This window comes from Octopus bimaculoides, chromosome 28, assembly GCF_046866305.1.
Source record: "Octopus bimaculoides isolate indiv1 chromosome 28, ASM4686630v1, whole genome shotgun sequence".
Classification (NCBI taxonomy): Eukaryota; Metazoa; Mollusca; class Cephalopoda; order Octopoda; family Octopodidae; genus Octopus; species Octopus bimaculoides.
In genome coordinates this window covers 4,803,869-4,816,165 of record NC_142955.1, presented here as the reverse complement: position 1 = coordinate 4,816,165, position 12,297 = coordinate 4,803,869, and the positions used below count along the sequence as shown (strand labels likewise).

General features: G+C 39.4%; 1 protein-coding gene across 3 annotated transcripts in view; it reads right to left on the bottom strand.

Annotated features, from left to right (window-relative positions):
• LOC106879029 (uncharacterized) overlaps window positions 1-12,297 on the bottom strand; it is a 118,965-nt gene that overhangs the window by 54,849 nt on the left and 51,819 nt on the right. For all 3 annotated transcript variants that reach the window (XM_089343868.1, XM_089343869.1, XM_089343867.1), the window contains 3 exons: window positions 5,792-5,873; window positions 2,720-2,925; window positions 936-1,035 (listed from right to left, as the gene is read on the bottom strand). In XM_089343868.1, coding sequence (XP_089199994.1) covers window positions 936-1,035; window positions 2,720-2,925; window positions 5,792-5,873 — 388 coding nt within the window. The remainder of the gene's footprint in view (window positions 1-935; window positions 1,036-2,719; window positions 2,926-5,791; window positions 5,874-12,297) is intronic.

Genomic DNA, 12,297 nt, shown 5'->3' with positions numbered 1-12,297 from the left:
TGTAAGCTTACGCATGTCCTCAGTAGTCACGGCCCATGTTTCACTGCCATGTAGCATGGCTGTTCGTACACATGCATCATACAGTCTGCCTTTTATTCTGAGTGAGAGGCCCTTTGTCACCAGTAGAGGTAAAAGTGCTCTGAACTTTGCCCAGGCTATTCTTATTCTAGCAGCTACACTTTCAGCGCACCCTCCCCCACTGCTTACTTGGTCACTTAGATAGTTGTTCTCTGCACATTTTCAGTGTTAATTGCTCCTGAACATCTGCCACATACAAAAACTAACTTCCTAGTTAGCCTTCTTTTGATATTGCTGCACCTCTTATGTATCCATAGCTTGCACTGGGTACATCTTATAGAGTTTCTACCTACGTCTTTTCTACAGATCGAGCAGGGCCATCTACATGAAGGGGTTTGTGTTTTGTATACTTTCCTAAGGCCCTTTGATTCTAGCCCTTGCTTCCACACCTGAAACTTCTCCTCTAGTTTTGATAGTAACTCAGCAATTAGCGCAAGGTCATAAGCATAGAGGAGCTCCCAGGGGCATCCTGTCTTGAATTCCTTTGTTATTGCCTGTAGCACTATGATAAATAGGAGGGGGCTGAGGACTGAACCTTGGTGGACCCCTACCTCTACTCGGAATTCTTCACTGTACTCGTTGCCAAGGTGAGAAATATAATTGGAAATGTGACAGAATCTCAATGTAGATTATCAGAAGGTAGTGTTTAGTTTTAGATCTTTGGTTTGGAAAATGGATTTGGTGCCAGGAAGATTTATCTGTTGAAAGTAACATCAACAGCATGGATCATTTAGAATTCATCCTGCTCCCTCTCTTTATTATCAATAACATCTGGTAAAAGCCACACAGGCAACAAGACAGAACTATTTCATTGTTTCTTATAAGATTATATGAGAAATTTCTTTTTATCAACTTACTGTTTGCCGATGAACATTCATGGTAAGAAGTTTGAGTAAATTGATTATCAAGATAAATACAGGAATATATTTCGGAAGTTTCCATATTCTTCAGTTTGATCTAAATTAAAATAACAAAAGCACAAACAACAAAATTACATCTCCAGGAATTATATGGGGTTAGACAGGTGTCACATTTGTTCTGGATCCAGTAATTAAACAGATGAGGAATACCTCACTTATCCATCCACTCAGCTATCTCTACTTCAACTGAAGTGTTCTTTCAAATATTGATAACTTCATAAATAGTCATACAAGACCATCTTTACAGGGGCTCACCTGCTCACATTCATTACACGTGATCTAAGAAACTTAAAACAACATAAAGGAATTCTATTGAATCCACCGATGATGGCATCAGGGACGGAACCTGGTCTTGTCATATTAATATATTCAACTTGAAGATATTCTAAATCATAGATTCATGTAGAACTGAATGTTGAAATAGAATTAGTGATGGAGTCTGGTAGATATAACCTGTCTACATTTCGGTCTCTTGCCTATTCCATCCCCTATTTGTGTCTACATAAGTTGCCTAGACTGCCTCTTGGTATACCATCTAACCTTTTTATCAGTTCTCTATCACTCATCTCTCTATTATCCAACCACACTCCACCAGCAGCCTGTCTAACTAACAATAACAGTGAATCTCTCCTCTTCTCTGTACCCTGCAGAGAAGACCTGTCTACCCTCTTGTCTCTCTCGCACTCTCTCCTCTCTCTCTCTCTCTCTCTCTCCCTTACTCTCTGTTATAAAGGGTGGCACTGGAAATATTTGTACTAAATACTGCCTACAAACAGTCTTGTTCTCTCTTTCAATGCAGTCAACATTCCTTCTCTTTTGCCACCCCTTCACCCCCATCTTTCTGTTTCTACTATCATACACTTGGCTCCTTCCCCAAACACATCCTAGTTTGCTCCCACCATCACTCTACCTGCTATCCACCCTGTTTGTCACATTGTATTCAGTGGAGAGACACAGCAGAAACTAATGATAGCAGAAGGCAATCTCACTAGTTTGGGTACCATGATAAAATGCACCCAGTACCCTCTGTAAAGGTGTTAGCAATTGACTGAATATTGTACAGAGTGAAAAGGACCTTTTAGTATTGTCAAGAAGGTGACAGTCTCCCTAGTACAGGGACCATGCATGTGTGTGTCTGTGTAAACGTTCACATTCTGCCCTGGGGTAAGCCAGAGATGATGATGATGATGCTGTTTGTAGTCATTTCCCTATCAGAAAATTGTCCTGTAGCTCTGCACTTTGAAAGACAAGCAGAATAACATCTCCCTTCATTGAAAGCCAGGGAAGGGTTAGTGACATGACAAGCATCTCCTTGATAATATGTATTCATCTAACCCATGCTAGAATAGAAAAAAGCAGATGTAAAGCAAACAAACAAATATATTCATAGATTATTTGTTTATTTACAATGTAGTGTATATCAGAACTGAATTAAATCTAAACATTAAATTATGATATTCTCATTCATCCCTTTTTTTGTCTATAATCTTGTTTCATCCAAAGTGAGGTTTTACAATATTTAAATATATAAACAGGCATACATACAGTAATAATCATTAATACAGTTGGTTATGTTAATAAATGTCTCAGGGGCTTATCTGGAAAAGCTGAGATTATTTACACAAATCTAAAAAAAACCTGAAAAGCAAGAAATATATTGCGGTTGAGTCAAACAGGTATGCTCCTTTCTAAATGAAAAAATAATAAAGGGTTTTGCTCACATCTGTATCCAGCCAAAATTTTCCTTTCGTCAATAACTTTATTCTCGACCTTTCATTCATTTCCATAGGAAGAAAGAATGATTTATTTGATGTTTTATTATTTGGTCTAAATACTACATTCGTCTTAACAAAAGGTTTTATTTCAAAAGAATATTCATCGTTGCCATATGTCTTATTAAGTTTAACTTCAATGCTCCAGTGTGTCCCTAGAAAGTAAGAGACCAAAAACATTTGTCATCATCAGGGACAACAAAATTTCAAAATTAATAAACATAAAACAATCATTGTCTTGCAAGGAGGTTGGATTTTAAATCAAATCATTAGAATACGATTGGAAAACATTTAGTTTTTCTGCTCTTCAGCCATAGATGTATTACATTTCTTTTCATTTGTAATTTATTTAGATTTATTTATTTCTATTTCAAACAACAGAAGGAGAGGCTTTAACAACTTTAAATAGTCACACATATGAGAAGGTACCCAAAAGTAACTGGAAGCATTCTCTATGGGAAAAGCCTGTTGTAGTCCAAGATTCTGGATCGACAAACCTGTTGATATGACTGGTATATCTTCAAGCTGCTGCCAACAAACTTTGAGCAAGGAATTGCAAATGAAAAGAGCTGCAGCAAAATTTGTGCTTCACTTGTTCACAGAAGATCAGAAGCAGTCATGACTGTGTGTGTGACTCCCTATCCTCCCTATTCACCTGATCTGGCTCCCTACAACTCTTTTTTGTTCCCCTGAATAAAAAATGTCCTTAAAGGAAAATGTTTTGCAGATGTGGAAGAGATGAAGTAAAAAGCAAAACAAGCATCAAAAGGCCTCACTTTGCAAGAGTTCCAGGACTGCTTTGAACAGTGGAAAACCTGTCTGAATCGATGCATTGCTTCAAATGGAGAATACTTTGAAGGCAATAGAAGTGTAAACATGTAAAACTAAGTGAAAAAGATAATATAGCAAACTGTCGGTTTCTTTTGAGTGCCTCCTCATATATATTCTATACAGACTATCTCTAGTAATTTAGTTCCCAGATACTCTAGATCAATGATTTTCAAGTTAGTTTAACTATGAACCCTTTTCTGTCCCTAGTGCTATCTTTAAAGAACCCCAACCTTGTTATAATTCAATGCATCTCTTCTAGCTCAGTTTGCAACCAGATCGTTTAGTGTTCACTTCCAATATGTGACACCTTGGAAAAGTGCCTTCTACTATATTACTGGGCTTTGTGAGTAAATTTAGCAGATGAAGACTGTGTGGAAGCCCATTGCAGCTGGTGTGTTCTTTCAGCAATGAGTACAATATCCTCTGTGAATCAAAGGTGTATTAGTTGCTTGCTGTTGATGTCCATGCCACCTGTCTAATTGATGACCATTTCTGGACATGCGGTAAAGAACATTGGAAAGATGATATGTCCTTGTTTGACACTCTTCACAGCTGGGACCCTTACCAGTGGTGATAGCACAACTATATCTGTTGTGCATCCAGAGTTCACATCTCTGAGCACTTTGATGTATTGCATCTCAACATCTTGCACTTCCAGACATTTCAACACTGCACTCGTCTTGGCACTATCAGAGGCCTTTTTACAATTGTTGGAATCCTTAATGCTGGACTTTTATAATGCCCACTCTGGTAAAGCTGTACAGTTAGTAAAGACAAGTAAGACCATGACTCTCTATGACCGTCTACTTCTCTACTCTCTACTAACACTGACCGACGTCATCTTATTTATAGTGACTAGCACATACCATTTGTTACATGGGAGGGGGTGTTTTATTATTATTATTATCTCCATAACAATAACAAGAGTGACACAGTGATGATTCTCATATTCATTCACTCATTCTCTGAGCTGTGTTCGAGTGACTCTATTGTCAATTGTACTTTAGTTTATACGGAAACCCGGTTGCTCTCTCGACTATTAGTTGCCAAGGTATTTTGATAGTCTGGTGACTCTGATCCTTGTAAACAGCTTATAGAGGTGAGACAAGAGGCATATGCAGTGAGAGTTTTTAAAATTTTCTTCATCACCCTTCTTATGAAGTGGGATAATATTTGAAGATATTTTACCCTCCATCAGAAAGCGATTAAAATGTAGAATGAGCATTTTCCACAGTTCTTCACATTCACATCTTAACAACTCTGTTGCGATGCCATCTTTCCCAAGAGCTATTTCTGCTTTCACCAGTTTGAGGGCCTTTCCAATTCCACTGATCAGAAGAGGTGGCACTTCTTCCTGCATTTGTTGCAGTGTGGAATCAAGCTTCAGCAATGATTTAAAAACATCAGTGCAGAAGTTGTCATGTACTCCTCTTTTTCTCTTTCCTCTGTCACCTTGAGCCCATCCTTATACAACATACTTAATGTATGTGTGTTGTTCAACTGCCAGATCCTTTGGTTGTTCATCAGGGGAAAATACTTTCTTTATGGACATATTGGGATGACAACAGATGTAAATTTTAAAAATTCACCCCAGAATTAACAGTGAGGGAAACCAATACATATTTCCCTGATGTAGTGTATTGTCAGTGTCACATCCTCATTTCATTTTTAAAACCAAATCAAATCAGCCAGTGTAGAGTATATAGAGATAGTGTATAAACTATACTCTGATTTGCAAAGGTTTTGTGTAAGCTGAATAAAATTCAAGTTATGCAATAGAAGCAACTCTTTAGGAAAAAGATTATCAATGCTGCTCTTAAATATGCTGTGCTTTTCCCCAGATAGAAGAGAAACAAAAACACATGGCCTCTGTCTTTTCAGTCACACACAGATATTAAGTTATCTTGATAAATAAATATCGAGATATTAAATTAGAAGGACACTTAAAATGGTAATGTGTGCTTTAGAAAATTCTTCTAAATAGGGAAAAAGACTTATTAATGGATTTTAATTCATTATAATTTATATAATTAACAAAATAAAATCTCTATCAGCTTGTTAGTCAGGCTGCAGTGCATTTTGTAAGGTGTTGGAGTTGTTTTAAAGAAAACAATTCCTTGAGGAATTTCAAAGAGAAAAAAACAGTAAAAAAAGCAAACAATAAAGAACAGTTCAGAAGCAAAATCTTACATTTTGTTAAGTGGAGTCGATAACAATGTCTTTGGCAGAGAGCACCATATCCTTCTTGAAGATCATGACTTTGAACAATTACCTAAAACAGAATAACATTGGTGAAGGATTTAAAAATACTTTCATGAGGATGAAGATGATGATGGTGATGGTGATAATGACAGTAATGAGGGTGGTGGTGGTGATGGTGAAGATGGTATTGGTGGTGGTGATGATGGTGGTAGTGGTGGTGGTGATGGAGGGTGATGGTGGTGGCAGTGGTGGTGGTGGTGAAGGTGATGGTTGTGGTGAAAGTGGTACTGGTGGTAGCGATGAAGGTGGTGGCGATGATGACAGTGGTGGTGAATATTCTAACCACTAGCCACCTGCCTTCACTACACACACATACACACAGAAGGCAGAGCCAAATGTTATAAACTGTTTCAGGTTAAAAGACTTTGGGCCAAACTTTACACCTAATCCCACAGCCATTCTCATATGCCCCACAGCCATTTCAGACTTTGAGAGATTAAGTAAATTAATAATACACAGACATTTACACATGCTCAGGGAAATAATGAAATGGGATGTATAAACAAATTCTTTTGGGGTCTCCTGGCATGTTTTAAGGATATTTAGAATAAGAAAACTACTAGATTCCTTCAAATAGATATCACTAACTGCTATGCATCCATCGACCATGTTCTATGAAATAAGGCACTCATTTTTGCAAGGCAAAACTCTAGACTATCTTGGAATGAAATTGACATCATATTAGAAGCTAGTAAAACAATTAATAAATACAAGGGAAAATATTCGACTAGGAAGGATACATCTAAATAATTTCGATATCACTGTGGGAGCAAGTAATTCTGCACAGTTGACAGATTTTGTAAAAATATATATTTTAAAGGATCTAAATGGAGAGTTTCCTGAAATTGTGAGAAGGATTATACTGGGATGAAGCATTCATTATTCACTATCTATAATTGTAGCAAAAATAACGTTGAACAGTATAAGTAAAATCTTTTACAATTTTTAAATAGATTTGGATTTTCTATCTCTGTAGAGAGGGAACATAGTAAGGTAAAAAAAGCTTTTAGATATTACCTTTGACCTTATTACTGAACTGCATCACCCATATCGCAAACCCAGTGACAACCTGAAGTACATAAGCCACAACTCAAATCATCTAAAATGCATTATAAACTCTATAATTAAGGCGGTCTCAATTAGAATTTCTATGCTTTTAACCAGCAAAGAAATTTTTAAACAACATGGGAGATATAATCTAGCTGCAGCTGAAGTAGGTTACAAAGTAGAAATTAAATACATCCCAAATAGTGATTCAGTCAAAGATAATAACAGGATAATAAATACCAGAGCTAGTTGTGAGGAATATAATATGAAATTTAACCATGGGTGGTGTAGTTGGGACAATAGACACAGAAACACCCTTAACCAACAGAAAGAAAGATATGGGAAACAGACATAAAAGTAAGAGACATCCGAGTAACATTAGTTCAAGTTAATTGACTGATAAATCTTCACAACCTCCCAAATACATTAGGCATAATGTTAATCACCAGCAAGAGGTGGAAGATAAGAAGTGTGGTGTGTGATAATCGCCCACATAAGATTATTTTTAATACAAGCTGACTAGCCACGACAAAAGCATAAAGAGGAATAGCGAAAAATGTAGTAATTCTAAGAAACAGAGTGATAAATTAAAGCAAGCAGTCTAATATAATGCAGCGTTCAGATTCCAAATCACCACCAATATCCTGAGACAATTTTTCATAGCCTTAGAAAAGCAGTTCTCACAACACTTGTGTATCCATAGCTTATACTGGTTATGCCAGCAGAAATACGTAGCCAAAGACAAAATCTCTGTACTTGGATTTTGTTGACTTGGAGAAAGCCCTTGACAGGGTCCCTTAATCCCTTGTCAGGTGGTCAGTATGGAAACTAGGGATAGTTTCCAATGAATGTTTGGTGAGAGCTGTACAAACCATGTACAGGAATGCTGTCAGTAATGTGAGGGTTGGCAACGAGTACAGCGAAAAATTCAGGGTACAAGTAGAGGTTAACCAACGATCGGTCCTCAGGCCTCTCTTGTTCATCATAGTCCTCCAGGCAATAACAGAGGAAGACAGGCTGCCTCTAGGAGCTCTTCTATGCTGATGACCTTGTTCTTAGAGTTGAATCACTACCAGAACTAGAGAAGAGGTATGAAGCAAGGTTTAGTATTGAAGGGTCTTAGAATTAACCTAGCAAAAACCAAAGCATTAGTAAGTAGGAAGGCAGCTGAATCACAAATCCCTTCAGGTAGATGGACCTGCTTGATCTGTAGAAAAGGCATAGATAGAAACTCCATAAGATGTACAGAGTGTAAGCTATGGACACATAAATGGTGCAGCAATATCAGAAGAAAGTTAACAGGGAAAATAGTTTTTGTGTGTGGAAGATGCACAGGTACAATAAACACCAGAAATATACAGAAAATAGACTATCAACTGCCAGGAGTGTAAGCTTCTGTTATATAGGTGACCAAGTTAGTAGCAGAGGTGGATGTTCCGAGAGCATAGCTGTGAGAATAACATTAAGTTGGACAATGTTCAGAGAGCTTCTACATCTGCTAGCAACAAAGGCTTCTCTCTCAGAGTGAAAGGCAGATTGTATGATGCCTGTGTGCAAACAGCTATGCTACATGACAGTGAAACATGGGCTGTGACAGTTGAGGACATGCATCAGCTTGAAAGAAATGAAGCCAGTATGCTTCACTGGATGTGCAATGCCAGTGTGCATGTTCGACAGAGTGTAAGAAACTTGAGAGAAATGTTGGGTATAAGAGGCACCAGATGTGGTGTGCAAGAGAGATGGCTGTGATGGTATGGTCATGTGATACATATGGATGAGGATAGCTGTATAAAGAGGTGTTGATCTCTAATCGTGGAGGAAACCTAGAGGTAGACTCTGGAAGACATGGAACAAGATGGTGAAGCATGATCTTCGAACTTTAGGCCTTACGGAGACAGTGAGTAGTGACCAAGATCTTTGGTGATACGCTGTGCTTGAGAAAACCCAGTAAGTCATGTGAAATCATGATCATGGCCGTTGCTGGTGTCATGTAACTGGCACCCGTGCTAGTGGCACATAAAGAGGACCTTTCAAGCATTGGGCGTCACAGAGGCAAGATGGCCAATGTCAGTGACACATAAAAAGCACCTTTCGAGTATTGGGTCTCATGGAGGCAATGATGAATGACCAAGACTCTTGACATTATGCTATTCTTGAGAAGATGACGTATCAAGCCAAGTGAAATCATAATCGTGTCAGATACTGGTGTCATGTGAATGGCACCTGTGCTGGTGGTACGTAAAATCACTCACTACATTCTTGGAATGGTTGGCATTAGAAAGGGCATCTAGCTGTTGAAACCAAGTCAAATCAGACTGGAGTCTGGTGCAACCTTCTAGCTTGCCTGCTCTGGTCAAACCATCCAACTCATGCCAGCATGGGCAACGGATATTAAATGATGATGATGATATCTTTATACATGTATATGTATGTATCGATGATGATGATTATGGTACAGATAGATAGATAGATAACTTTCTTTATTGGCCACACAGGGCTGAACATGGAGGGGACAAATACAATGTAGAGTTTTTCCTTTTCAAGGGGAGGTGAAAACAAACAAAAATAAAAACAATAAAAATAGGGACAACAATTAAAAGGGATCAAAATCGTTTGGGATATACAAAAGTCAAAATAGCAGAAAAAGTTCCCAAAAGTGGGGAGGTTTATCTGTGGAAAGAAAAACCTATGGAAAGACCATAGTAACCTCAGGCAATAATGTCACACAATAACACATTTACAAGTAGGTAACTCTCTTTTTTCCTTTGTTTTTCTGGTTCATAGGATTATGCTCAAGATGGCTCCATCATTCACAGGTGCTATCCTTGCTACATTCACCCATCTTTTCTTGAAGCATTCACTAGACAAAATTTCCTTCTCTACTCTCACCTTCCTCTTCAAGTGATACTTGAAGAAGTTGATGAGAGATTAACCAGAGAGGAAAGTGTTTGTCTCTAGCCGTTTCAGACACATTCTTTTGCCATAGCTACAAGTACAATGAAAATGGCTCTTCCTTCCCATTTGAAGGAAGGAGGCATGACAATATTGACGATAGACTCAGCTGATAGACCGACTCGTTCCAAACCTGACAGCAGTCGTTCAACATAAGCCCACAGGTTGGAAATGGTTAGACACTGCACGAGTGTGTGCAGAACAGTATCATCACTCTGACCGCATCTCGGGCAGGTCGGCCCAGTGTTTCTTGAGTCATGCCTGTAGAGCTTATCCTGAACGGGTATCGCTTCTCGATAGCACTGCCAGACCAGACAACTCTGCAAGTTGTCCATAGGTCCCGGCCCAAAAGTCGTCTTGAACAGGTGGGTTAGGTATTCCTCATTGAAGCCCAGAGATCGTCATCGTACCTCCCCTCCACTAATCCCCTATAGAATGCTTTGGTTGTGATGCAGTCACTCAAGGTCAACCCAGGACGGCATAGTTGCTCGAGAGCAATGCAACACTAACAGTGCCATTCGCCCTTCCGTGGCCTCTTCTTGATCCACGACTGCAGCTCGGTCATGGAGATGAGCTGTGAGAAAGCGCGCTGCACAAACGGTGACCACACCTGTTCACCGTCGTCTGCGTAGAGCTGGAGATGTCACAGTCTCAGTGCATGTCTGTGCATCATCAACCACAGCATGCCCAACCCTCCTCTTAGCGGGTGTTGGCAGCAAACGGATTGCCTGACCATTGGAATGCTTCCTTCTCACAAGAAGTGGAAGAGGATGCGCTCCAGTTTGGTGATGGTAGGGTCGGGACAAGGCACAATGGTCAGGCAGTAGTAGATGATGGACGTGATGTACGCGTTCGCCACCTCTGCCTGACCTTTTAGGGACAGCTTCCTCTCAGCCCATTGCCGGGAGAGATTGACCACCCTACTCGTTATCTCGTCCCAGTTCTTCTCCATTTTGAGGTCCAGACCAAACCAGACCTTGAGCAAGTTGACTGGGCACTGCTGGGTGGCATGGGCTTGCTTCTCCAGGTGCTGAGCTGCAAGCCCACTAACTTTTCCCAGTCAATTTTTGCTCCTGTTACCGCTTCGTAGTCTTTTAGTGTCGCACTGACCAGCTCGATGTGCTCGTGGCTAGACACTATGACGGTGAAGCCGTCTGCGTATGCGGACATGCTCATCCCGCACCCCAGTTCTTGCAAGGTGCCACTCAGTGTTGCCAGCTTCCACAGTAGTGGCTTGAGAGGAGGCATCCCTGACAAACCAAATGTGCAATGTCGAAAGGTCTCGATAGATGCCCATTCACACAAATTACCAAACGGATGTCTCTATACAAGGCAGCTATCCAGCCGCAGAAGACGGAACCAAAACCAGCCACTATGAGGGCAGCCTCCAAGTATCGATGGTCTACCCTATCAAATAGTGATTGTTGCTGTTGTTGCTCTTGCAGTTGTAGCTGCTGCTGTTATTGTTCTTTCAGTTATTGTTGCTGTTTTAGCAATTCGAGCAAACTGGTCAACAATTTTTCCATGATTTTACGATTTTGTATACCATAAAATTTGCACAAAATACTTTTGTGAATTTTGTAACTTCTTGTGAGTTTGTTAATTCCTCATCGCCACTGTTGTAATCCTTTGTCAGACTGTTGTAATGCCCAGACCATTATAGCAGTATAGTTAGTTAGACAAGACCACAACTATCTATGACTGTCTACTTCTGTACTCACTCATACACTGACACTAACTGACAGTATTTATAAAGACAATTACATACCACTTATCATGTTGGAAGGGTGCACCATTATTACTATTATTTCCATAACAGGCATACACCTCACTTTTCTTTAAGCTTAAGGGCTTAGCCAAAACCTTCTTTGCCATCATAGACTCTAACTTTCCATATCACCATAAATACAGTTCTATCTTCAACTGATCTACTCTAAAATTATCCCATTCATCTCTGCCTAATATGGAGTCTATCATAGCTTCAACTAAAACCTTAACACACACTTCCTAAATAACACCTTTAAGCAAAAAGGTCAAGATAAGTATAATAATATAAATCACTGCAGTGGTAGTACTAACACTGACCCAAATAGCCAAAGCCACACCTATAACCCTAACATTATAATTAATGTAAGCCATGATATAGACAGCCTCTTTTCTGATGATGGTGGAAGTGTGACTGGGAATAATAATAATAATAACAACAACAGCAGCAAGTATTAACAGCAGAAACACCAACACCAGCTTCAACGATGCCAACACCAACAACAATGGTAGCAACATCAACAGAAACAGTATCGCCAACACCTAAACATGGAGACACATCGGATGTTTCAGTAACACATTCAAACAGCACTTCTCCAACCACAAATCCTCTTTCAGGATCCCAGAAAGGAGATATGCTTCATCCTTAGCCAGTCATGAATGGTGGTTGA